Below are 27867 nucleotides of genomic sequence, written 5' to 3'. Positions count from 1 at the left end.
TGATTTATAAACACTATTTTATTAGTTTTTTTATTTATAAAAACTATTTTGTATTTATAAAAAGATGATTTCATATCTATAATTATTTATATTTATAAAACTAATTTTGTATTTATAAAACATTGTTTTGTATTTTGTATTTATAGAACATTTTTTTGATTTATAAACACTATTTTATTATTTTTTGTATTTATAAAAACTATTTTTAAATATACAAAACGTTTTTTGTATATAAATTCGATTTTTGGATTTATAAAAGATGATTTCATATTTATAAAAATATTTATATTTATTAAAACTAATTTTGTATTTATAAAACATTTTTTTGATTTATAAACACTATTTTATTAGTTTTTGTATTTATAAAAACTATTTTGTATTTATAAAAAGATGATTTCATATCTATAAAAATATTTATATTTATAAAACTAATTTTGTATTTATAAATTATTATTTTTTGTATTTATAAAAACTATTTTGTATTTATAAAAAGATGATTTCATATCTATAAAAATATTTATATTTATTAAAACTAATTTTGTATTTATAAAACATTTTTTTGATTTATAAACACTATTTTATTATTTTTTGTATTTATAAAAACTATTCTTTATTTATAAAAAGATGATTTCATATTTATAAAAATATTTATATTTATTAAAACTAATTTGTATTTATAAAACATTTTTTTTATTTATAAAAACTATTTTATTATTTTTTGTATTTTGAATATGCTTTCTATTTCAATTTTAATTTTATATTTTCGAATTTCAATTTAAAAAAATAAATTTATAATTTTTTTTTAATTTTGGAAATATCCCGAGGAAGTGTATCCCTCGGGATATTCCGACGACATCTTCCTCGGAATATTCCGAGGACTTTCCGACGAACTTGTGGTCCTCGGAAATTCATTTCCTCGAAATTCCGTCGAAAATTTCCGAGGGATTTCCGAGGGATTTCCGAGGAAATATGAATTTCTGAGGAGTTATTTCCGAAAACTTTTTTCGTCGGTATGTCGTCGGAATAGCGTTATTCCGACGACATACCGACGATTTTTTTCCTCAGTATGCCGCTGTTTTCTTGTAGTGTATTATCCTGGATTCTCACAAGACCATTTAAAGATTAAAAAAACACACATATATAACAAACATTATTTTAGATTAGCTCAAAATGATCACATGGAGTCATGGGGGCATCCATAGATGTTTGAGCTGCGGGAATCGCACGTGCCCACATGGCAAAGTTCCGACTCTAATTGGCTAGATTTGCACAGATGGCAATGCCGGAGTGATCGACGCTTTTGAAAACACGTGATGCCGTGTTCGGATTGCTTATCGATCTAATCCATTGCCTTTGTGTCCGTACTTCCAGGTAAAATAAGCACACGGACACAGGGACATGATCTTTATCTTTATTTCGTTCGTTAAGTTTATATTTTTAAACAAATTGTTCAAAATTTTGAGAGATAAAAAAGAGAACGTAAACCTGAAACGACTAGGGATATATTTGTAGTGGCCGATAATATAAAATATAATACATTAGTACAGCTGTACCATAACATGTCTCCCAAAGTTTGCCCTACTTTTTTACTCTTTAATAGTTTTAGATCATTTCATTTTGAAAAATGAAATTATATATATTGTCCATGATTGTTACCATATATTTAAGTTTCATTCTCTCAGTTCTTTTTTTTTTCTTTCTTCATGCCAACTCTCAGTTCTGTCTCTCAGTCAAACATCTGGTTTTAGATGTAATATATATATCTCATAAATAAATCATAGGATGTGCAAATTGAAGTATTTTCTGAAAATTAAACATTATTTTATTTTAACATGAAATTATATATATATTTTTTTTGATAAGTATGAAATTATATTATTATTAATGCCAAACCGAGTTTACAAGATAGAAACATAGTCTAAAAAAATTACAAAAGACAAAACCGGCGAAAAACAATATCTTCCCAGAAACATAGCTAACACTTGGAAGATAAAGAACATTATGAAAGTAGAAAGAACTAAACAGCCAAAAGAGCAAGGGAATTCAAAAAAATTACTTAAGGATGTTTAAGATCTAAACATGAACCATATATAGGTCAATGCACACACTTACCAGTAACCTGGAAAAAAAATTTGGCGTCAGAAACATTGTGAAAGACACGATCTGCAAGAAGAAAATATAGCATTCATATAATAAGTTATTCTGAAATGCGTATCAGTTGCATTAAATTTGCATAAGAAAAAAAAAGATAAATGATGACATTCAATATATAGTATAGAGCAAGGGAAGAATTTTTTTTTTTCAAAGTTCATATAACATAAACTCTCATTGACAAATGTAAATTTATGTCATCCGAAATATAATCAAATAGTGACTAATGGGAGATCTCTATAGTTTAAATTCAGGAAAATGTGTAATATATTATTTGTGGATATTATCTATGTCCTTCACTAGTGGGATTTGATTGCATATCATCCCACACTATTTTTTGGATTTTGTATGCTCATTTAAGTAATGTAAAGATGAAAGCATAAGTGCCCAAAGTTGCTATCTAGGCCAGATTTCCTTTCATTTCTATTTTCCAAAATTTTTAATTGAACCTTTTTCTATTAGTTTTAATATTTGTAGTGTTATCCACTGTAACAATTTGAATTATTTTAGGTGTATTTACCTAATATTAATTTAAATATAACTTATCTAATTTTATGCAAAATTAATTATTGAAGTCATATTTTAATTAAGCAAATCGTGTGTACTTTATTTTGATCCTATAAATAGTTTTTTTCCTTCTTAGTCTTCTCTAAATTTGATGAAAAATATTTGCATTCTGTAATGATTTTCGGTAAAAGTAAGAATAGGAGAAGTTATATAAAATCTCTATGTTAAACATTTCATCTGTTTCAAAAATATTTATATTTTTTTTAAAAATACACATTAAAATTATTTTAAATTTAGATTACAAATACATTATTTTGTGACTATTTATTTTTTTCACAATTTTTAATCAAAAAAAATTTAATAAATATAATTGTTTTTAAAAATTTATAATCATGATCATTATCTAATAAAAGTTATAAAACATGCATTGAAATATAAAATATATATCTCTTAAAACCTTTTTTGAAATGACTAGAGTATTAATAAATGTCAAATATTGTATAAAAGGAATAGAAAGCGCTCTTCTTTTGCTGGTCAAAGTGTTCTGGATATTGCATCTCTCTAATTATTTTTACAACTAAACTATATAAAAAGGGTTATTTTATTAACTTAACTAATACTAGTAAAGTATTTACATTGTTGGAGATAAGATGCCACATCGAAAATATGAAAGGGACTTAAGTAATATATAAGAGACTTGAACCAATCCACTTACCACCAATTGGTTTTAAGTTGGAAGCCCTAACATGTTATCAGAGCGAACCCACACCTCGACCCATTAATCCGGTCCAGAAAGTGGTCCGATCATCTTATTAGCTGATGGCTCATAGAAGACTCAATTTTGTCGAGATTGCTAAAAAATAGAGCATTGTTTTGGAAGTGTATGATGAATTCTGCAAGATTAATGGTTATACGCACTATTATCTCAAAGGAGAGTGTTGGAGATAAGATCCCATACCGAAAATATGAAAAAAACTTAAGTAATATATAATTGATTTGAGTCAATTCACTTACTATCAATTCGTTTGAAGTTAGAAGCCTAAAAAATTTATCATGTATACTCTATAGGAAAACCTTTCCAAGCATGTGAATATTGGACCCTTAGGAGTTATTTTTAAATAAGATTACTTTGCACAAATGGTAATATTTGTCAACTAATAAGATATGAAATCTTCCTTTATTGAACGATCATTCATTATATAATTCTAGTACAAAAACACACGTTATTCTTTAATAAATAATGAGATTGATATTTTATGAAATACTGTTACTATTAATATGTGGGGGTGTGCATAAGAAGCCGTATAAATTAATGTATATATCTAAAATTACAAGGAAAGTGTTCATTGCATAATGATTGCATAGTAATATTACATTATCCTAGTCTCGTGGAATTTTTTTATTGCAGCAACCTATCTCAATTAAAAATGGTTAAAAAGTTAAGTTATAAACCTATAGCATAACATAAGGAAAGTATCAATATGAAAATGCATCGATATCTTTGTATTACTGGTTCTAACTTCATGTGGTTAAAATATTCATCGTACTATTATGTCTCCCTTTTACAGGATGTAACATTAGTATGTCATTTAACTACTTATGCAGTTTTTAAATGAATATAGAAACTGAGAAATCATTATCTTGTCTACCGGACATTATATATTTTCAATAATTTTATGTTCTTCAATGTATAATTAGCTATTTTTGGTATGCTGTATAATAAAATGAAAAAATTGACAAAAAATAGCATTAAAATAATAATTATCTTTGACTAAGTACTTATATTGTATAATAAATTTGATCAAATAATTCACTACCTAATAACTTTACAGTTGACAATTTCGTAATAATTATTTTACTGATTTATATTCATAACCAAATGATAACATATATATTAATATGCGTGTGTGTAAGTACTTGTATGATTCTAATGCGACGTCTGTCTTTATCTTTAGACTAAATGTGTATTGAAAATTAGGTCTAAATATATTTATACCCGGAACATATTGTGAATATAATTAGATAAATCATTACAAAAATCTTGTGTCGATAGATCATCAAAGGGATAAAGAAACTTATTTCTCTTAGAATTTTGAAATATCAAAATAGTTTTATGGATCATCAAAGGGATAAAAAAAAGTTTAAAGAAGCATTCATATTTTTGTCGTCTAGTATTCAAAGCTCCGTATTAGAGGCCGACAATTTTAGATTTTTGTATTTAAATCAAAATTAATAAACTAATCTAAAGTGAAGGGTTTGGTCCTCAAGGCCAAAAGTTGTAATTGTGGGTCTTCGGACTTTTAACATGCATTAAGGCAAAGCTAATCACCGATTCCGCGTCCGAAGTCATTATCTAATTGGTCTTGGTCTAATTAACTAAAGCATAAATTAATTTATATATTTCGCTAATTAGGTGTATGGTGGGAACTGGACAAATTAGCTCATGCATTAAGACTCCCATTAGAGATTAATGACTTGAAGAAAGGCTCTTGGTGGCCTAGAATATTCAAGTTGGTCATTTGTAACCAAAATTAGTGCTTAGCTAGCTTTTCTTATTTTAGTACAACAATTAAAACCATGTTATATATATATATATATATATATTATTTTCCCCTCAAATTTTGATATATATGCATGAAAAATCGATCAAACAAATTTTGTATTGCATAAAAAAGTAAAATCTATTTTGTTCAAAAGATCTATTTTATTTGTTTGATTTGGTGGTTCTGTATAAGTTCATGTACTATACACACTAATAATTGTATAATATTTTTGTATTATATACGACTACATAAAACAATATTTTTATTACACAATACGTTTTTGATTGAAAATATTGTTTTTATGTAGTCGTTTTTTTGTTAACTTTTTTATGTAGTCGTATAAAAGTAATTAACTATACTGATAAACAAAAATAAAGTCACAAGTATTTGGGAAGTACACCTAAAATCTGTGGGTGCTTTTTAGGGAAGCACGAAGAGCTTAACAAATTATTTAAAAGATATCTCCGACTTCAAGCAAACCCCCATACCTCTGAATCATTTACCTGCTCTTCCTTATCTTCACACCACATTCACATACAGATAGAGGTACATGTACGTATGTATATATTTGAATAAATTTGTCAACATATAGACGTGATAACCAATTTTGTCCTTTTCAATGAACCCAATAGGCAATAGATTAATAGGACCAGTTTCGTTGAATTTTATTATCTAGCTTATTAGGACAAACTTCTCGGATCGGGGATGTCATTAGTGATTTGTAATATCAAAATTTTGTTGTGTGAACTAATGAAATACCTTAGATAAATATATTCATGAAATAAGCAAAGAACAAAATATTACATGATCTAACTAGTTACTAACTTTTTTTTTTTGTCAAACAACTAGTTACTAACTAGTTACTAACTATAACAAGTTTTTTTGCAAAGAAAAGTATATAGAAAACTATAAATACTCTTCTCTCTCTCTCTTTTTCTTTATCTATACACTATCTCGTGACTTCTCTTTTGGTAAATTAATAATCACGTAGTCGTAGAGTATACATATAGGCATTAGATTTTTTTATCATAAATATCTTGAAGCGAAATGGAAAGTAATTTGGGCAGGTGAAAATGCAGAAGCCTAGTAGATGTTCTTACATAACTCCCCCGAGATTTAAGGGCTTTAGAGAGAGAAGCAAAGAGCAATTCCCAATGTTTTCATGAGAGAGAAGTGACAGCCTGCTTCGTGGCCGACAGCTATACGTTCATCTCCCTCTCTCATCTTTCATCCCCACGTGTCTCCCTTCTCCTTCGCACGTGCCTACTCTTTTTTTCCTATACAAATACATGCGAACAAGGGACCCCGTATGTTCAGAAACGAAATAATGACATTATTTTGAAATATGATAGTATTATTTGAAATAATATTAATACTTCGTTTATATTTTTATTTTGTAAATATTTTAAGACATACATATTTGTTTATTTTTCAAGTGGTCTGCAGGCATTTTATTGGTTTGGGAAATAAAACCAGTTTACGAGCAGTAATTTTCAACCTCGTACCAACACTGTTCAATGTCTGTGTTTGCGTAAACAAATAGGTATTTCAATATTCATCATGTACTTTTGTAGAAACCTACGCGCAAACTTATATATATACATATATTCGACTAATTTTTTTTTTTGAACACTCAACTAAGTTTGTTTGTTTTCCCTTTGATTAGAAACCCTAGAGGTTACGTGCTCTGATCCAAGAAATTGGATTTGACATTTCTGATTCGTGTTTTTATTAAACTAACCTACAAAAGTAATTAAACGAGAAAGTTCGCACCTTCGGCGCGTTTACTTAACGCCAATCTTTAGCTATGAAATCACGTTTTAGCCCTGTAATTAAAAGGTCATTACGGAATACGGAATGTTCAACTTTTTTTATTCAAGAGTCTCCAAGGTTAACTTTTACATTTTAAACTTGAAACGAGTTTAAATCAAGTAAATTTGTACTCTTTTGTAATCGGTATAACTACAACTCAGGCATTAATATATTTATACCTTGTAAGTATATTTTTTATAAATGTTAATTACGAGTTATTATGTTAAATTAGTAATCATTTATAAAATGGACTGATAGTAGACTTGCAACTTAGTTTTCCAAATATATATATGAAAATCCATAACGAAGATCTTGCGAATACCACATTCAAATTCTTAATCTTTTAAATATATTAAACCAATTAATAATTGCATTTGTTACTATATGCTCCTATTTGTATGCATTAGAATATGTGCACTAGTATATTTTACTTTAGTTAGGGTATAAATTCCGGACGATTGTCCGTCATTGAATTTTGGTTCCCTTTAAGGACCCCTTGAGATTTTATGAAACTAAAGGAAAATTAAATATCTTTGTATTGTATTATATTTACTTCTTCATGATGAATCTTAAATCTTAAATATAAAATGAATCGATCGCTGTTGATTCAGTTAGTATTTAACAACTTCAATATTACATGGTCAATAAATAATGGAGTATATAACTTACGTAATAATCTATCTACCGACTAAACAAAAACTGTATTATGTTTCATATATTATACGTGTGTAAAATATGGTTACCTACCTTGTTAATTAAACATATTTTAAGGACGGCATTGGGCAATTTAAAATTAATAACTTAAAGACCCACTTACTTCAATATTTAAAAATATATATATATATATATATATATATATATATATATATATATATATATATATATATATGCCTTCACAAATGCTATTGGATAAGGAACCATAAGCCACATACAACCTTAAAATATTATATGTAAAACAATAAATAAAGATAAAACATAAAATAAATGGATGAACAATGTTTATATGGCTTTGTCAGATACCACTACGTTCGTTACAAAAGTCCTGATTACCAATGGATTTTGCTTTTTAATTATAGTGGACACAAATACATCAGCTTATCAAGTTATTTTAAAAATATTGTAGATACTATAATTTAAACAAATAGAAGCGACTCTGACTTACAACATTTTTCCTACAATATATATACTGTATTCGTAAAACTAAATGGTCAATTTTCACTGCAAAGAAAGCCCTTTTGAATGTATATTATTGTAGAAGCTTTAATCTAGTATATTAAAACAGAAGTCACAACATTGATTCATGTGTGATTTAAAAAAAATAGATTTAGTGAATATATTGGACGTGATTGGTTGAGCTGTAGAAAGTGACTTTAGCTTTAATTTTAATCTACAACCTTAAATACTATCAATCATGCTTTATCTTAGTTTTTAAAGTTACAACCAAAAAACTAAAGTTACAGCAAAAACATAAAAATAATGATTGTAAAAATCTTATTTTCTAAAGCCTCATCTTTCTAGCTGTAAGAAATTTTAAAGCTACATCTCTTAAAGCTAAATAAAAAATTTCTACAGACTAAATTCTAAAGTAAATTTTCTACAGTTACAGTCCAACCAATCACCCACGTTCTTAAAAAGTCATGTTACATTTAATCTCTAATCTTATCATTTAAATTTTGGGCATACCAGAAATTTTTATTGGGCTATCAATAATTGTATTTAAAGAATAAATGATCCACTCGATTTGTAGATAATATAAATTAAATAGATATAATTTAATGTTGTAATACTATACCTCCATATGTTAAATATTTAAATATTTGTCAAAGTTAACTTTTAAAATTATAAAGATTTTTTTCAAAATAACAAAAATCATATTATCTAACAATTATTAATCTTTACTACCTTAAACCAACGAAAACAAATTTTAAACTATATAATTTATTTTAAAAATTAAACAAAAACTAAATGTTTAATTATTTACTCGATAATATAAATCTATGAAGCGAAAAGTTTAATTTCTACAAACTTTCTAAATTTATAAAATGTTACAATATCTTTGAATATGACAATAAAATAATATTTTACTAATTTTTATATATATAGTTACGATTTTAATAATGAAATAATAATCTGAAAATATATATATAAAAGAAGATACAAATACATGTGAAAATTTAAAATAACCTATTCAATGAAAAAATATGCCGTAAACTTATTATGTTTGAAAAATCGATAAGACACATATATTATAATATATAATAATTTAGAATTGAAAACAAAATATTTATATAAAAATAAATGAAAACAAAATTTGCGCAGTTGCGCAGATCGAGATCTAGTGTATCTTTAAAGTTAAAAAGATCTACAAACTTTTGCACGTGGAACGTGTAATTAACCCTAAAATTTTGAAGCCAACTAAACAAATTATTAAGAGACACAGGTTCTTTGATTTGATGGTATCATTTTATAGAATCTGTTCCACAAAATGCATACTATCATATGCATATTCAAATCAGATAGTTTAGAGTGAAAATATTTTTCATTTTAATTAACTGGGACTGTTGCTATGCTACTGATCAACCAGCTAAGATTTGTTGTTTCAATTCGATCTGACGGTTTTGAACACGGTATTGTGATTATGTCTCCTTACATATAACAAAATTAGCCCTGGTCTTGAAAACAGTAATTATAGTAAGAAACAAAAGTTCAAGTTAACTTTTTTTTTTTTTTTTTTTTTTTTTAACCAGGGGATGGGTTCGGGCCTTAGGCCCTACTCTCCTCCCCTAGGCCCGGAGCCAGCCTGTGTCTGTACCTGGTTAAGGCCCTGGACACTCCTCCCACGGTGGATCGAACCCAGGAGTGCAACAGCACCAACGCCTGCGCTTAAACCAACCGGGCTGCCACATCCGTGGTAAGTTCAAGTTAACTGCTTATATTCGTTGGAAAATCTCCAAATCTTATTGAACAACAATGATTAGAGATGTCTTCAGAAAATACTACAATTTCAGCACTTGAAAACCCATAATTATGAAATTTCATGTTAGTAAATTAAAGTTGGTTTCAATTATAGTTAATTAAAAAAATATATTTAATTTATTAGTCAACACATAAAGTTAACTCATTTAGGTTTTTCTTCATGCTAAAAACTAACATGATTTCTGATGTAAACAACTTCACTAACTTGTTCTTATCATATTTTTATTTATTTTGATACAGTACAAATCTGTTCAGTTCATCCGTTGTCTTTTGTGTCGGTTTGACACATTTTATGCAAAGTAAGTACATTATTATGTTTTTGTTTAAGATAGTACAGATTAAATGATAATGTCAATTCAAAGTCTACTAGATTTGAGTAAAGGGTAAATTAAGATTTTGGTACATATACGGAAATGTAAAACAATTTTTTGTAATTTAAATCAATTACTTTAAAGACGATACCGTTTGTGAAATTGAGAAAGAATAATCCAAAAGAAAATAAGCAAAATTTAAACAATGAACTGAATGTAACAACATTAATAAAGGCACGAAATTATTGGTTTGAAATGATTAGATCCAACTAATCTCCAACCAAAGACGGTCAAAGCCAAATAAAAACTCCAGCTCTCCATGAGACCGAAGAGAAACCCATCCAAATGGTTCAGACAATCGTGGACCCCACGCGCCGCTTCTGATCTCTCCCCACTTGATATTCTCTTTCCTCTCTCTCTCTAATTAAATTTAATTTCGATTAATATTGGTCAACTTTTTAGTTAACCATGGTTAACTAACAATAATTCGATTTCCAAGATTTATTTATACATCTGTGCTGGCCCAAGTTTTGGTTTTTTCTAATTGCTTATACATCTTAACTTTTACTATATTTTTACATGTATATTGTATAACCCATCTTAAAATAGTAAACTAACATTATTGCAATAAAAATAAGGTATATACACAGTGTTTTTCAATTTTAAACAAATTATCAATAATAACAGAGGCAATGCAATGATGGTGGAGAATGTTTTGAAGGACAGAAAAGACGAAGCATCTTGATGAAACCCACAAGATAACCCCAACCACATATTATCATGATGGCTTTGTTCATCTTAATTAAACTTTCATTTTCTCCAAATATTTTAACTTTATATCAATTATATCACACCCACTCACATACATCTCCTTCCCAACTTCTAATATGCCTAATATGCGCGTGGAGACTACTTCCATCAATCTAACGATGAAGCTTTTTTCTTTGTTCAAATGTGAAGCTTTGTATTCACCAATTTCAATACCAAATTTAGGTTGTTTAGTATCGTTGTTATATACGACAAATGATTATTCTAATTTGTAAAGATAACTTTTTAAGTATCTCACAAATAACTATATGAATCTTAAATAACAAAACACAAAATATGCTTTTAATAAAATAGTTCTGTATAGTCATAATTTGTAAAGAAAATTTGTGATTTAATCTTCTTACGAAAAGCCTTTATGAATCACAAACAGATACATAAAAACAAAACACGTTCTTAATAAAGTAAATTTAGACTAAATTACTATCCATTAGAGTTCTATTTTAATACAAGTATGCACAAGAAAAAAGTATGCACAATATATAAATTTGTTAATATAACGAAAACACCAATGCAAATTAAAACACTTAAAGAGGTGTATTCAATCTGATGTTAACGAACCACCGAGTTTACAGTGATTTTTGTTAAGTCAATCTAGAATATCATCTAAAACCATAAAATTTAACTTTTAATTTGTTTAACTAAAAAATTTAATCCAAACACTCTGAAATCACTTAAAACTCTAAAAGTTAAAATATTTTTAATAATAGTGGATTTCATTTTATTTTTGTAAAATATTAAATTTAATAATAATAGATTTTAAATAAAATTTTAATTAAAATTCATGATTAAATAACATTGAATTTGTTATTTAATAAAAATCACTGCAAATTCTTAGTTGAATACTCTCTTAATATTTTGTTGCTAATGCCATGGTACTCGCGTATAGTTCACGCCCTTGGAGAAGAAGAGTGGAGAGTCACAAAACACACAAAACGACATAAAATTCTCAAAGAGGTGAAATTTTGAATTAAAGTCGATACCAAGACGAAGTATATATTAAATAAATATTTGTAAGCGTTTAGGTTAGACAAGTGACTACATTTACATACATATATCTATATATACACAAACATATTTTTCTTCTTCTTTAATGCTATATTTTAGTCTCACCTTCTCCTTCTACTTTTTATCATTTCCCTTTCTCCTTCCATTTTCATCTTCCTAACTTCTCCTCAATCCTCTCTCACTATATTCTAGTTTATATTTTTGTGCGTTTAAAAGAAAAAAATATAGAAAATCTACATAGAAGAGAAGCTTTATTTTAATCTTGTTGTGTGTGTGCGTGGTTTTTATATAATTTTTTTTACAAATTAAAATCTCTCCTTTGCTTTTGATGTGAGCATGGCTGGTCTTGATCTAGGCACATCTTTTCGTTACGTTAATCACCAGCTCCATCGTCCCGATCTCCACCTTCACCACAACTCCTCTTCCGATGACGTCACTCCTGGCGTCGGAATAGGTCATTTCACTGCAGACGACGAAGACAACAACCACCAAGGTCTTGACTTAGCCTCAGGTGGAGGAGGATCAGGAAGCTCCGGAGGAGGTCATGGCGGAGGAGGAGGAGACGGTGTTGGCCGTCGTCCACGTGGCAGACCACCGGGATCCAAAAACAAACCGAAACCTCCGGTGATAATCACGCGCGAGAGCGCAAACACTCTTAGAGCTCACATTCTTGAAGTAACAAACGGCTGCGACGTTTTCGACTGCGTTGCGACTTACGCTCGTCGAAGGCAGCGAGGGATCTGCGTTTTGAGCGGTAGCGGAACTGTGACGAACGTCAGCATACGTCAGCCATCCGCGGCTGGAGCGGTTGTGACGCTACAAGGAACGTTCGAGATTCTTTCTCTCTCCGGATCGTTTCTTCCTCCTCCGGCTCCTCCCGGAGCAACGAGTTTGACTATATTCGTGGCCGGAGGACAAGGACAGGTCATTGGAGGAAGCGTCGTTGGTGAGCTTACGGCGGCTGGACCGGTGATTGTAATCGCTGCTTCGTTTACTAATGTTGCTTATGAGAGACTTCCTTTGGAAGAAGATGAGCAGCAACATCTCGGAGGAGGAGGAGGAGCTAACGGCGGAGGTAATTTGTTTCCGGAGGTTGCTGGCGGAGGAGGAGGTGGACTTCCGTTCTTTAATTTACCGATGAATATGCAACCAAATGTGCAACTTCCGGTGGAAGGTTGGCCGGGGAATTCAGGTGGAAGAGGTCCATTCTGATGAGTATATTTCTATATACCGGCGGAGGAAGCTTTTCCGGCCAAGAATTTGCGAGAGTGAAGAAAGGTTAGAGAAGTTTCTAATGGACTAATGAATTTCAATTTATCATCGTGATTCTGGACATTATCTTGTTCATCGTGTTAAGCAGCTTAGGGTTTTTTATTTTCTGTTTTTTTTTTTTTTACGTTTGGTAGAATTTTATGTTTCAACTCTTTTCTCCTTCTGTGAAACTCTTTTGTATTTGTGTTCGTCTGCGATGAAATATCCTCCATCTTTTTCACATTAATCACTTCTTATACCACAAATTTGAATTTAACCAGTCTTTTAGAATTTGAGTAAAGGTTACATCGGTTATGAATCAAATTTCTACAATTGTTGCACTAAATAGGTTTTGTTGGTTTGTAGTTAAGTCCAGGTGCTTTTGTGTTTTAGTCAGTGCAATGATTATAACCAATACATATTTTAGGGAGGGGGGGGGGGTTGTTGATAAATGTATCACTTAAATTTTTGTTTTCTAATATTTTTCTCAAATAGAAATTAGAAACAATGTGACACTACTAAAATTCTAAGAAAATTGCTTATATAGATCTTCTTAATTGCTGTTATATTGGACTCTTATATACATGTGGTAATATAGATATGGCTATACATGTGATTCTGTATATATGTTTGTGCCATGGAGATAACCATATATATAAACATACATCATTGTCTGTCTATGTTTAGGTGTCAATTCAACTTTGTTTTTCAATTTTTTGAAGCCCTAGCTATCATATATATAGTAATAATAACATTATGTTCTGGTTTCATCTTAAGGAACTCAACAATGAAACCTATTTGTTTGTTATTTTGCTTTATATTTCTCCAATTTTACTGCAATCATGTCATGTTTTAGGTTTTACTGTACCTATAGTCATACTTTCTTTGTGCATGTACTCTCCTCTCTCTCTATGTATATATATTTGGATGTAGATATTTGGAGAAAGCACACTTTAGTGAAAGATGAATATTATACTTCTTGGATCAGTATGAAAAATTACTATTATATGGTCTTTTTGGTTCATTATATATTTTCATAGTCTCTTTATATATTAATGCCTGATTCCCATAAGTGTGGATGAAATTAAATTTGATTTTGTAGGGATGATGATTGTTCTTTCTTCTCGTTTAGTTAAACTCATTATATTAGATCCATATCCTTATAATAATTCAACTAAAATTGTTAATGATTTTATGGGAATCTCGTATAGGAAAGCAGACTTATTAAGTTATGAAACCGATGTGCTGTGGTGCTTATCTGTAAGGGAATTTTCTTTTGATTAATCAATTGAGCCTTTTTGGAAATTATATTCTCTGGTAAAGGTCCCTAGTTGAGCTATCTTCTTATATATATTAATATTTCTGTGTTTAATTGATTTATGAGCAATATTATACCAAACGTAAAATGTAATGCATGAGAGTGTATATACTTATTTTATCTTCGAACCCATTTTTAGGTGATGATTGTTTACATGGTTTTTGGCATTTTGAATTTTGGTTTTTAGATTTTAGATTTTGGTTTTTGATTTTTGGTTTTTGATTTTGATGTAGATTTTAGTTTCTCAAAAAAACTTGAATGGTGATACTAGATTCTAGTTTGTGGTTTTTTTTTTTTGAATTTCTGTATATTTTGTTTTCTGTAAAATTTGATTAGTTATTTATTTAATTTAAAAGTTATTTATTATTTTTAAGAACTTCACTTATAAGTTAATTTATTTTAAATAAAATTAAAATTACTAAAATAAATATCATTTTTAATAAATAATACCAATATATCTCTTAACACATAAAATAATTTTTAAGTAGTTAATTTTATTTTTTTGTCTATTTTTTTGAAAAATACATGTTTTTATAAAATATGTTCATATTATATATGTTAAACAAATTATTTTTACTTAGCCTTATTGTCCATATTTTAAAGAATCAGTTTTTTAAGGAAATTGATTGGATAGTTATTTTAATAGTTAAATTTTACTTAATGAAATTAATTTTATCGATAAACTTATTTTTTTGTGAATTCTTTTATAGTAAAGCAAAAAAAATATAAAAATCAATTTATTATTAGGTGAATTATCATTCACATATTTTACTAGTTTTAGTTAGTTTAATCTTAATTTTGATTATCATTGATTTTTTTTTTCGACGTCAAACGATCATTTTATTACTCAATCTTGAGGTGACCTGGGTAACTAGACCGGAATAGAACAACGAATAAAATGTAACTTTCTATGAAAAGATCTAGCAGTCTTGGCTAAAAAATCTAAAAATTGATTGTGTGCTCGTGGAACATGAATGATGTTAAACTGATTAGCATTGATACAACGTTGATTCTTACGTATATAATACTATTTAACATAAAATGATATATTATTTATTTTAAATAAATAAAATTTCAAAATTATCTTATCCGGACATCCAACTGAATAGTAGATACACGTCATTAGAAATAATGGTACATTACTAAAAACTAGAAGGCTTAGTATTATTAAATAATAATATTTGTAATAAAAAGAAAAACAATCAACGTGAAGCAAAAAACTTGAAAAACTTAGATTTGGTTTTTGTTTAGAAAGATGTAGTTATTTTAAAAACTAATTTCTCTAACTTATAAGGAATAAATTTCTCAAAAATCTTGATTGGCTAAAAAGTAGTTTTTGGAAAAACAAAAACCAAAAACTAGTTGAAAAACTGCAAACAATCAATCATATTTTTCCTATCGATCAGTATATATATATTTCTTTCTCTTGTAACGTCTATTTGATCGATACATATATATATATCTCAGCCGTAGAGCCTGCAGAGGCGTGCCTACAGTGTATTGAAAAAGGCATTCGCCTTAGGCCCCCGAATAATATTACGTTTTTTAGGGCCCCAAAATTTAAAATAATTTCTAGTTTAGTTGTTTAAACTTATTTCTAAAAAAAATTTCTACGAGAATCGAATAACTCAATTTCTAAATCCATATACTTTTTTCTTATAGGACATAACATAACATATTTACGTAATAAATTTATTCTTGTAAGTGTTAAACTTATGTATTTTGCGAAAGTGATATATCGTATTAGAAATTTTTTTTTTTTATAGTTATATATAAATTTATTTTTAAAACTTGCCTTAGGCCCCTAAAACCCTTCGCACGGCACTGCGTAGAGGGTAGATATCTGTTTTTTTTTTCCAAATTAACAAAAAAAATTCCTTATTCTTTTACAGTTTATTAACTCTACAAACGTTTAATTACAAAAAGCAACTTGGATCATATTTATAGCATATATTCATACTAGAGTGATCATGTTAATAGAAGCAAAACATTCTTTAAAACAGTTGATTTAGCTATATTTAGTAAGTGTTTTATGATGAAGTTTTGAACTGCCATAATCAATATAATGAAAACATGTAATTTCGAAAACGCTTGTCATAATGTTTAATAGATACTCTATTTTCTTGGCTAAGATTAGCATGTCATAATAGTAATAATACAAACATTATGACAAGCGTTTTCGAAATTACATAAAAGAGGTTAATGTAAGAGTTATTTTTCTTAGTTTTGACATGATATTGGTTTATTTATATTTACTTGAGAGACTGAACCAACCCCGTATGTTTTTAGAGGGACTTGAGTTTTTTTGTTTGTACCTATACTCCGATAGCACCTTTTGTCACCTTAAAAGGCTTCCCCCAATCGGAACTTCTTGTAGTGATCAGGATCCTTTCCACGACTGTCACTTACAACATATGTCCACCTCATTTAAAAAAAAATTGATTCTTCATTTAACGTATTTACGAGTTCCTTATGTTTAATAAGCTACGAAATTGCTGACAAAAAAAATCTACGAAACTGGTAAGTTGAAATTCACTTCGGGCAGTAAAGTGAAAGTTATAAGCAAAAATTAATGTTGCTAGAATTGGTATTAGGAGGATACAGTCTAACTTTCATTGGGTGAATAAATTCACAACAAATTTTATTGTTAGCTAAATTATCAGTAATAACCAATACAATTATTTCCTAATACTATAATGATGAATCCAATAATATGTTAATAAACTTGAAACATAATTTAAAAAACATAATTTTAAAGGCCCTAAGTTTTCGAAAGCAAATCAATGATAACTACAATTGAAAAAATGATTCAAATCGATGTTAGCTTTGTAATATTAATAGACCCTCTCAGTTTCATGCTTTCTATTCCATTAATCAGTTTTCAGCATAATCTCTTAGATCATTTTGTTTACTTCTCTTGGATTAAAGTTCTGCAGACTTATCAAACGTTTATCCATGTTGGTGTCTTTCTTGGGTGCCGGAAAATACGGCTTCATCCACTTAACGATAGAACAACAGTCCATATTCCTCTCTCATCGTTTTTTTAATTTCATGCGAAACCATGAGGCATAAATGTCTAGCAGCAATGAATGTAATAAGTTTTTCTTGGTTGGTTTATGCTTTAGGCAGCCGTTCCAAGTTGGGTTGGATGATGTTATTGTTCGCTGAGCTTTGTAACACACATTATAATATCATGTTTGGGATTCTAACCTTAGAACTAGACCTTCGAAGTCCAAAGCTGGCAAAAGGTCCAAGAACTTCTCGTTAAGATATTTGTTTAGTTTGTGAGCTTCTCTATTCAAGTGAAGGCGAGAATAGTGTTTGCACTTGGCATCCTCACGTGTCGTTAGAATCGGTTTGAACCCCACGCGAAGAAATTTCAGGCCAGGCCACTTTAATGGATAATTTTGATTTTATAAACCTAAGCCTATAAACATGTTGTCAAACGGCCCATGAAACAAACCCATTTGCGATATATTTTTCTAGTACATTTTTTGAGTTTAAAAACATTTAGAGAACATGTTGGTTTTGAGTCCTAACATCCTAAATATATACACAAAGAGTCATCATCGTATGCATGTGATAGCTTTGTCTTATGTTTCCATTTGATCTTGTTCTTCTTCTAAGCCTTCTTCTTGCTAATTAGGGTTGGAGTCACAGAGAGCACACCGATGAGAAACAGAGTCGCCATCGAGCTGAAATCATAGAGATCTCCCAGTGATTGTAGCTCTCCAAGAGCTATCCCAGCCTGTGCCACAAAACCAAACACGTTATAATTGGCGAACATTCATATACTCACTGAAACCGTAAGATCATAACAAGGAAGATGCCAGAAATGAACATACCCGGACAGTGACAAATGCAGCAGGAATCAGACCGATGAATGTAGCGAGGAAGAAGATATGGTAAGGAACATCAACAATTGGAGAAGCAACATTGATGAAAGTGTTGGGCAATGTTGGTGTTAGTCTCAAGAACAGCATATAGTTCAGCAAACCGTCTTTCCTTCTAGCAACCTAAAAAAAACCAAAACACCCTTTGAGGATTATTCATAAAATCTAGGCCTGCAGAAATTAACCGAACCAGGCTAAACAAAAAAATTGGTTTCTGGTTGAAGTTAGTTAATAGTTCGGTTCAGTTCAGCAGATTTATAGAAAAATGGTTATCATATGGATAATCCAGTTAGTCCGTTTTTTTTTACATATTTTCTATAAAAAATTTATAATCAAAATATATTGATTTATACCAAATCAAATGGAAATCATATTTATAATAAAAATATATTGATTTATACCAAATCAAATGGAAATCATATCCAAATTTCAAACTGAAGTAGTCAATATAAGAAAATTTAACCACAATTATCCAAATTTTAACCAAATTACACTAGAATCTCATGGAAAATCTGGTTGAATTTGATATAATTTATAGAAACAAACTAACCGATTAATGAACCGAGTTTATTTTGGTTCATTTTGGTAAAATTTTGTGACTAACCATATAAACCAACCTCGCAGGCCTAATTGTTCGAATCGAAAATAAGGACAAAAACTATTTTGTCTTTTGTTGTTTTTTTCTTTTCCAAACCTGATCTTGGAAGAAGACGAGCTTGTCGGGCCAAAGCGAGAAGATCAAAGGTCTACCAATGAGCTTAGAGAGGAAGAAGCAAGAAGAAGCACCAGCTGTTGCAGTGGAGACAACAAGAACCATGCCTTTGAAAACTCCAAAGAGAGCACCAGCAAGCAAAGACATGAACACAGTTCCAGGAATCATGAATGTCTGCATAAAAACATACACCAGAGAATATCCGACAAGAACTTGAACTGTGTAATCACTTGTGTAAACCTCCAGGTTATCTCTGCAACACACAAAAGCTCTAAGATGTTAAAAATCATTCATCCATTAATCCTAACGACTTGCAATTTGTAAAAAAGAAAACACAGAAGCAATCAAATTATAGAAACGTTTTAAAATTGACCTGAGGATCTGAAGGTCATGGAGATTACGAGGTATCTTGAGGAAGCTGTAATCAGATTGAGGCATTGTGAGATAAACGCAAACAAGGCCAATGAGAAACCCCAAAACGACGCCGGAAGCTGCCGTGACCTCCCAAAAGCTCAGAAAATATCTCGGAGTCACCGATTTCGAAGGTGTTGGCGGATTAACGTCGCCCATTGTTGTTTCTTCTTCTCCTCCTCCTCCTCTCTCCATCTCTCTCTCCTGAAACGATCGGTCGAAAAGAGAGAGAAGAAGAAGAACGAGATGAAGGAGAAGAGAAATGGAATATTCGAATTTTGAGTTCGAAGGATTTGTTTTGATTTATATTAATCTAATTAAAAATAACACAAGCTAATTTTATTAAAATTACTTGTGGCCCTAAAATTCTCGTCGTTTACAAGTTTTAGCCCCAAGATTTATATGTAAACGTGCATGTCGTATAGTATACCCTAATCATTATAATCTCGTATTTTGTTAATTTTGTTTATTGGGAAATAAACAAAAAAAGTTGTTGCTAGTGAAATATCATAGATGAACGTATGAGTTTATTTTAGATTACGCAAGTAGTAGGCGGACAAAATGGAAATTGAGACGTTCCATTAAGATCATCTCCAATCCAAATTTATTTATTTTTTTATAATTCTTATAAAAATAGAGTAATTTTATTATAGAGTAAACTATTGAAGAAAAATTTAGTATATAATATATTCTATTTTTATGAAAATTATAGAAGAAAAAATAGGTTTAGGTTGGAGATGTCCTAAGCAAAATAAGAAAGGATGAAGCAGAAGAATAAATGGAACTTACAAGAAAAACTCTTTCTAGATATGTTCTTAAACTCCTCCTAAAATGAAATTATATATAATATATACAAATATATGTGTTGGTTTGACAACTATCACTACTAATCTTGTTGGTATAATCAACATTAGGTAACTTTAAATATTTATTCGCTTGCTGTGATCATAAACAATAAATCCATAATCAATCTCGATTTAATAATCGATAGTGTAGTGCTTTGGCCACGGAGTATGGAAGATGGCACGTTTAAAAAGAGTACATTGACATGTGCCCTTTGTAGATGCCTATGCTGCTTCACGACAAAAGTAGTTTACATTGATACACGAAGAGAATTCTATACTAAATTATGAAAAGTCATTTCATTATATTCGTTTCTGTCCATTTTTCCCCTATCAATTCGGCCAGTCAAGTTACCCCTAATCACTATCTCATAGCCGTAAATCTGTCAAAGTTAATCCATTTCCAAACTAAAACTGTCGTTACTATTTAGATCATACACAAGTATACACTATACATTAACCCACTAACCCTTATATGTACAAACCTAGAGTTGCCTCTGAAACATCGCCTTACTAGTGTCGATGATTTTGAAGAAAGAAACATTAAAAAAAAATTGGGAGGGACAAATGCATGACAAGGTGAGACAATTCTTGACAAAACGCATCGTATGTATTGTGCTAGCCGCGAGAGAGGCTTTCACTTTGTTAAGAACCTCTGACTCAGGCTAAAGCTTGTAGACTCTCTGGAGGAGTTGGCAGGTCAGGATGTATATATCCACCTGGTAAAGATTTCTACAAACTGAAAAGAAAGAATAAACAGTTAGTGAGAAAGCATTTTTTGGTCATCTAAATTTTATTCATATAGAACTTGAGGAATAACCTTACAAGTTACAACCCTAAGTCAAATAGTAATGGTAATCAAATACCAAAACAGAAACAAACATAAACAACTTAAATTCGGTAGACGGAAATTAATTTAAACCTGCAAGCGAGCCGTGCCTCCCGTGAAAAAAACGACAAGAGCCTTAAGCCCCCTACCTTTAAATCAAAATTTAAGACCCCACTTATATAGACAAGATATTAGTTCACAGGTGTTATTCATGCTTGCATTCAGATTTGTATTATATGGAGTTTTCTTATTCGCTATTTCTCTCTCTCTACATTTTAGTTTAGATTATAAACATTCACTATTTCTACCATTTTAATTGTTTGTACCTTTGCCGACTTATGTCTCGTTCGACTGTATTTCAAACGTTTTATTATAATCTTTAGTTCACAGGGTTTATTATAAACATATGGGTGACAATTAATTAATTCGGCAAAGGTACAAACAACTTTAATGGTAGAAATAGTGAATGTGTATAATCTAAAGATTATAATAAAACATAACATTTTTTCCGTAAATCACCGAAAACATTTTTTTATTATATTATATGATTGAGATGCGGTTGCTTAGAAGATCTAGAACGAAAATGGAAATTTTTTCCCATAAAAAATGGGGTTAAGTAAGCATGTATATGCATAACAAAAATGAGGGGTGACAATTAATTCTCTCATGTGCTAACTATATTTTATTTATCTACTTATTGCCGACAATCTTAACTATCTTGTTCAACGTACTTATTACCGCCAAAGATAATTTTTAAAAATATGAATATAATTGTTTAATTACAAACTCATTACATCTTAGCAGTCTAGTAATTTCTTAAAACACGGTTGCACGTTACTCTATTAAGGATGTTAAGAAAATAATGAAGATGTGTACAATAAAACATAATCCATGCGTATAATAAAATGCATATAAAACACCATACATGCTATATGTTGTTATAAAGACAAAATACTACTTATACACCAAGAAAAGCTTTGGTCATGCTTGACTACTCTGTACGCCACTAGCCACAGATTTCGTAACGAGATCGGTATATACTTGTGGCATACAGGGAGCCAGGCACGACCATAAGAGCACACACACATATATAATATATTGTAGAAAAAAGATTTCCATAAATGAATGTTGGATGGCTTATACGTAGGTAAAGAATAAAGATGTGTTCGTAGTTCATTTGGGATTAGGAGAGAAATGAAATCAGAGAAAAAATGGCGATTGTTCTTTAAGGATTTTTGCAGATAGGTGTAAGAGGAATGGTGGCACAAATATATAGAGGTGAAAAAATAAACTAAACTTTGCTACTACTTAAAAGAATTTGAAAGAGGGAACAAACGTTGGATTGTGTAAGGCAAATATAAACAATTTTATAACTGAAAAGTATACTTTATCTTAACAAAAAATCATATTTTCGAATTGGACTTCCCGCTAAGAAAAATATACCTTATCTTAACAAAAAAATCATATTGTTGGGTTGAGCTTTTTTATTTACACAATTATTATATATAGAGACAGTGTAAGAGGGAAATCAATATGGATTCTCTTTTGTTAAAGGTATGAAAAAGACAGAGAGCGTGCAACACTTTGGGTTACTTTTATCTAATTTAATCGTTTTCAAGTTGTTTCTGATACCTTTTTCATATATAATTCGTTTAAGAAATTTTCACACTATTATTAAAGATAAAAAGGAGACATATAGTATTATAGAAAAGAGTACATCAGTCTTCTCATATTATATGGGCCACGAATCATACCAGCATTACATGTGCTTACATTGACACTTCAGTCGAGACCTATTGGCTCTAGCAAGCACGATATTATTCATTAGTCGGATCCCATCTGAATCACTCAAAATTAATAACAAATATTAGCAAGTATGAATAACATTCAATATTGAATTGAGACCTTATGTATTTGTTTTGACCCTCAGGTTTTAACCGTCTTTTAATGAAATAGACACTAGAACTCACATATTACAATTATGTTAGATGTTTCTTGGGTCACTCGTTTAATGTTTGGTGTTTGTGAAGGATCATCAGAAATGTTCATGTTTGCTTTGTTCGTTTTGAGTTTATTTTGAGATTTCAATTCAAAACTAATTCAAACCTAACTGATAATGAGTTTATTGGTCCCAATCATTATATATTAGTGATTAGCTTATATTTTAATTCGTTAAAGATATCATTGTAATCAATCATTGTAAAAATTAATTGTGAAAATTAACTTGAGCGCGACATATGAAACTGACATCTCAAATAATATTCTAGTGATTAGTGTTGATTTTTTTTTTTAACTTTCAACATAAAATTTTAACACTACTTTCCAAAATAATACTCCATCCATTTCAGAATAGATAATGTTTTAGAAGATTGTTTTTGTTTCAAAATAAATGATGTTTTGATATTTTTATGTGATTTTTAATTTTATTGAAAACTGTGCAACCAATTAGATATTACAGTCATTTTTGTAATTGGTTGAATGATTTTTAAATTATATATTTTAAAGTTAGTTTTTAGAAAGAATTTTTTAAAAATTTTTTTATGCATTAAGCCAAAACATTATGTATTGTGAAACAGAGGTTTTTATCAATATATTTCAAATCAAATCCTATTTCAAAACTGGTAATAATTTTTTTCTTGACATTTTACTAGAGCCAACAATTGGAGCTTTAGTACTATGTTACATTTGAGTTCATTATAAACTTTTTATTCAAAATCTATTGACATGGGTGGATTCACCGAATTCTCTTATAATATTAATTTTGGTCACGTTAACCCGCAATTATAATCTCAACACTTAACGGCTGATGTTAGGCTTCACATTTATTTTACTGTGGAAATGTTTTCAATAATGCATATGTAATTCGCAGCTTTATTTTCCTTGGTTCGTGGGCTCTTTCGACTTTCCCTTTACCTTTCTATAATTAAAGAGACTTTTTCTTTTTGTTGACAAAAAAAAAGAGACTTTTTCTCTGACCAAAAAAAGTTGCTCAATTTTCTACAAAACGAGCATGTCTTTTGTTTCCAAATAGACAATTGAACCAAACCGAATCAAAATCAACACCTGCAAGTTGCAACCCAATTACAATTGTCTAAAACTGAACAAAACTACTTTTAGTCGGACCAAATTTTCATGAAATACTTTTTCTAACAAGTAGATTGTAATATATATATATATATATATATATATAATTTTTTTTTTTGAAAAATTGGTTTGAATTTATTTTTGTAAAATTGTAGGAGGATTATTGGTGGCAATGAACTCAAACTTTGTGTCAACAAGCGTGTGACACGATTTAATATGTCATGCCGATACAATACAAGATGTATGCAGCAAAACTTTGTTATTGAAAAAAGATTCCTTCCCCAACGTTTACAGAAATTTCAAGAAAGTAATGGAACATCTTGCCTTTCAAATGCTGAGGAAAAAGCAGAAATGATCCAACTGAGAAGTGGTGTTGATGATGCCGTGAAGATAATATCGTTGACATATAACAAGAGATTGTTAGATCCTTGCAGTGGAAGAAAATAAAGAAAGCTAACCATAAATCGTGAGTACCATGCACGAGGAGTTTACTTCAGCCAGTAGAGTGAGCGTGTTAGAGAATAAAATATATATAATCCAGTTTAAAAAATATGATTCCACTTTAAATTTTTTTTTTTAACATATATATTGGCATATTTATGTTTCCAATAATTTTCATATTTTTTAACATTTTAAAAATTCAGTTTACTATTTTTTCCATAAAAAATGATAAAATATATCTAGAATTGTTCAAAATATCAGAAGTCTTTGTGACAAATAAAAGTTCAAAGTGTTCCATTTTTTCAATTTTCCCTTAATTTTATCAACAAAGCTAAGAGGTTGATGTTCTTACGAAAAACTAATGCGTTTTGAGTATAAATTATGAAAGAGACCTTTTTATTTAGAGCCACGTGAAGTACAGAACAAATTGTGGTTGGCTTGAAAATGGGACTGAAGGTTTCACCCAAAATGATGCAGAATATGGACTTGTATGAGTATTGTATAAGGGCAAAAGAAAATAACGTTTGTGCCACTAAACGCTACTCCCTTGAAAATGGGATTTTGAAGGTTTCACCGAAAATGGTGCAGAATATGGACTTGTATGAGTATTGTATAAGGGCAAGAGAAACGAACATTTGTGCCACTAAACGTTGTTCCTTTGTGTTATATAAGCATCATTCTAACTTTTTTTTATGTTACATAAAAAATGTTAATTTAGAATTCTAATGCAAATTATATTTATTTTCTCCTGAAAATTATTTGCAAACTGTACTGATTTTATAAATAATTTTCTTTATCTTAAATACTATTGGTCAAATAGATGTAATTAATAATAATTTAAATATATTTCAATCACTTTCTTAATCTGTATGAAAATGTCAAATTGACACTTATTAAGAAACGGAGGGAGTAAATATTATATAAATTATCAGTTATTTTATTAGAGATTGACGAGATTTGATCTTGCAATGGAATTGTTGCACTTACTTAATAATGAATGTATTTCCATAAATATCTTTTTGATATAAGAGATTATTCAAAATAAATGACTAGAATGATAAGAAAAAGAAGAAGATAATATTCAAAATCACTTATACTTACAATAGGAGATGTACATCGACAGAAAAAATATCAAAAAGATGAAAAATGAAAGAAAGTGTGATGAATATTGTGATGTCGATTATAGAAAGTCTTGTTCACCAAAATTTACTTGTATATAGTCTCCAAGGTAAACCATCATATTGATCCCTATATAAGAAGTTCATTATTCATGGAATAAAATACATCAATTTCTCTCTTCTCTTCTTCACTTATAACAGAAAGTAATATGATTATGTTTCTTCATTTGGTATGTTTATCAAGTCAGACTTATTACATTATAAAATAGAATACGAAATGTTGCAGATATAGAATACTATATGCTTTAATATGTTTATTATTATTTTTCTTCTTTTTGGCCAGTAAACATATACGACTAGGTTTAAGTATCCAAGCACTTGAAATAGTAAACTTGCAAGTGTGTATATATACGACTAGGTGATGTTCATTTTGGCCAATAAACATATACGACTAGGTGATGTTCATTTGACAGTCTACAACAATTATAATTCTATTTATTAAGAACTAACAATATACTAGTAAATAGTAATAGTTGTTCGGTTATGTATGTAAGTCTGGAACTTTTATCCGAGATCCGGATTCGATCCGAGATTCGATCCGGATCCGATCCGAAAATCCGGAAGGGCTGAATCCGGATTCGGATAATAAAATGTTGGATCCGTCAAAGCCGGATTCGGATCCGAATATTTTAATTTTTTAGTCTGGATATCCGGATCCGTAAGTTTTATGAATAACTATTTCAAAAATAGTAATATCTATATATAAAAATTAATTTTATTTAATATATTTTCTTTTTTATAATAGAATATATAAATTTTATGTAAATTTTATAATATTATACATAGAAATAATTAAAAACATTATATATTTTTTTATTTTTAAATTATTGTTAATATTTTAATATTATTTTTTATTTATTTTAAGGATCCAAATCCGGATCCGAATATTCGCCGGATATTACAATTTTTAGAAAGATATCCGACATCCGAATATCCGTAAACCCCGGATCCGGATAAGAATAGTAAAACTATGGATCCGCCGGATAAAGATCTGGATTCGGATACCTTAAAATTGTCCGGATACCCGATCCGTCCCAGACCTAGTTGTATGTACAGATAAAACGCATTCACATTTGCAAGTCTTTTTAAATTGCGTAAAAAAGTTCGTTAAACATTTAACTACTTATTGGCCGAAAATAACTTTAGTGTTGTCAAATTAAGATATGGTTCGGTAAAAAAAGAAGAAGATATGGTTCGTTATGTAACGACAACTTATAATATGACAATTAATGTTTGTTTTGCTGGAAATAACCAAACATATACACCTTCCCATCCCCCAAGCGACTCTGAGCCAAACGAAACGTGTTTATAAGAGACGCGTTCACGGATGTTTCGCTTGGATATATGGCGGTTCTTCCTTTAATAAAAAGTAAAAAATGCAGCGGCTTTTCAATTTTTTTCAAATGGATACTCCCTCGGTTTCATTAAGATAAAAGTTATAGAAACAAATCTTGTTTCACAAAAATAATTTTTTTATGTTTTATATACAAAAATAATTTTTTATGTTTTTTATACAAAAATTACAAATTTCAATAAAATTATTTGGATTTACTGAAATATTATTGGCTAAAAATCATTGAAATTTGATAATTTCAAAAAATGATACATGAATACATGATTAATGTGTTTTCTTAATATGTGTAAAAACACCAAAACATCTATCTTTTAGAAACATAGAGAGTATATTTTCAGCAATTGCTTAAATTATTTTCGAGTTTTGTTAGTACTAGTATATTTTTACGTATAGATTAACAATTGTCCGTTCAGATTATTTT

General features: G+C 29.4%; 2 protein-coding genes and 1 long non-coding RNA gene across 3 annotated transcripts; 1 reads left to right on the top strand and 2 right to left on the bottom strand.

Annotated features, from left to right (window-relative positions):
- Positions 1–728: 728 nt before the first annotated feature.
- On the bottom strand, positions 729–21816 carry LOC117132365. The gene is made up of 4 exons (XR_004455914.1): positions 21805–21816; positions 21689–21693; positions 12066–12073; positions 729–8639 (listed from the first exon to the last, which is right to left on the bottom strand). It is a non-coding gene; the product is annotated as an uncharacterized LOC117132365 (long non-coding RNA).
- On the top strand, positions 9807–13631 carry LOC103860945 (AT-hook motif nuclear-localized protein 23). The gene has a single exon (XM_009138626.3). The coding sequence runs from the start codon at positions 12470–12472 to the stop codon at positions 13343–13345; it is 876 nt and encodes a 291-aa protein (XP_009136874.2). The 5' UTR covers positions 9807–12469; the 3' UTR covers positions 13346–13631.
- Positions 18289–19972, bottom strand: LOC103860944 (uncharacterized membrane protein At4g09580). The gene is made up of 4 exons (XM_009138625.3): positions 19681–19972; positions 19290–19560; positions 18548–18718; positions 18289–18450 (listed from the first exon to the last, which is right to left on the bottom strand). The coding sequence occupies exons 1-4, from the start codon at positions 19911–19913 to the stop codon at positions 18325–18327; spliced, it is 801 nt and encodes a 266-aa protein (XP_009136873.1). The 5' UTR covers positions 19914–19972; the 3' UTR covers positions 18289–18324.
- Positions 21817–27867: the final 6051 nt, after the last annotated feature.

The sequence above is a fragment of the Brassica rapa genome, chromosome A03 (assembly GCF_000309985.2).
Source record: "Brassica rapa cultivar Chiifu-401-42 chromosome A03, CAAS_Brap_v3.01, whole genome shotgun sequence".
NCBI classification, from domain to species: domain Eukaryota; kingdom Viridiplantae; phylum Streptophyta; class Magnoliopsida; order Brassicales; family Brassicaceae; genus Brassica; species Brassica rapa.
Note: the sequence above shows the minus strand (reverse complement) of the source record. Positions and strands in the feature narration are given on the sequence as shown.

Bases quoted from the DNA above. Each gene is read 5' to 3' on its own strand.
- LOC103860945 (XM_009138626.3), top strand. From the start codon at position 12,470: ATGGCTGGTCTTGATCTAGGCACATCTTTTCGTTACGTTAATCACCAG.
- LOC103860944 (XM_009138625.3), bottom strand. From the start codon at position 19,913: ATGGAGAGAGGAGGAGGAGGAGAAGAAGAAACAACAATGGGCGACGTT. The intron at 19,561-19,680 runs GTCAATTTTAAA...TGTGTGTTGCAG, and splicing joins CATGACCTTCAGATCCTCAG to AGATAACCTGGAGGTTTACA. The intron at 18,719-19,289 runs GTTTGGAAAAGA...GGTTTTTTTTAG, and splicing joins TCGTCTTCTTCCAAGATCAG to GTTGCTAGAAGGAAAGACGG.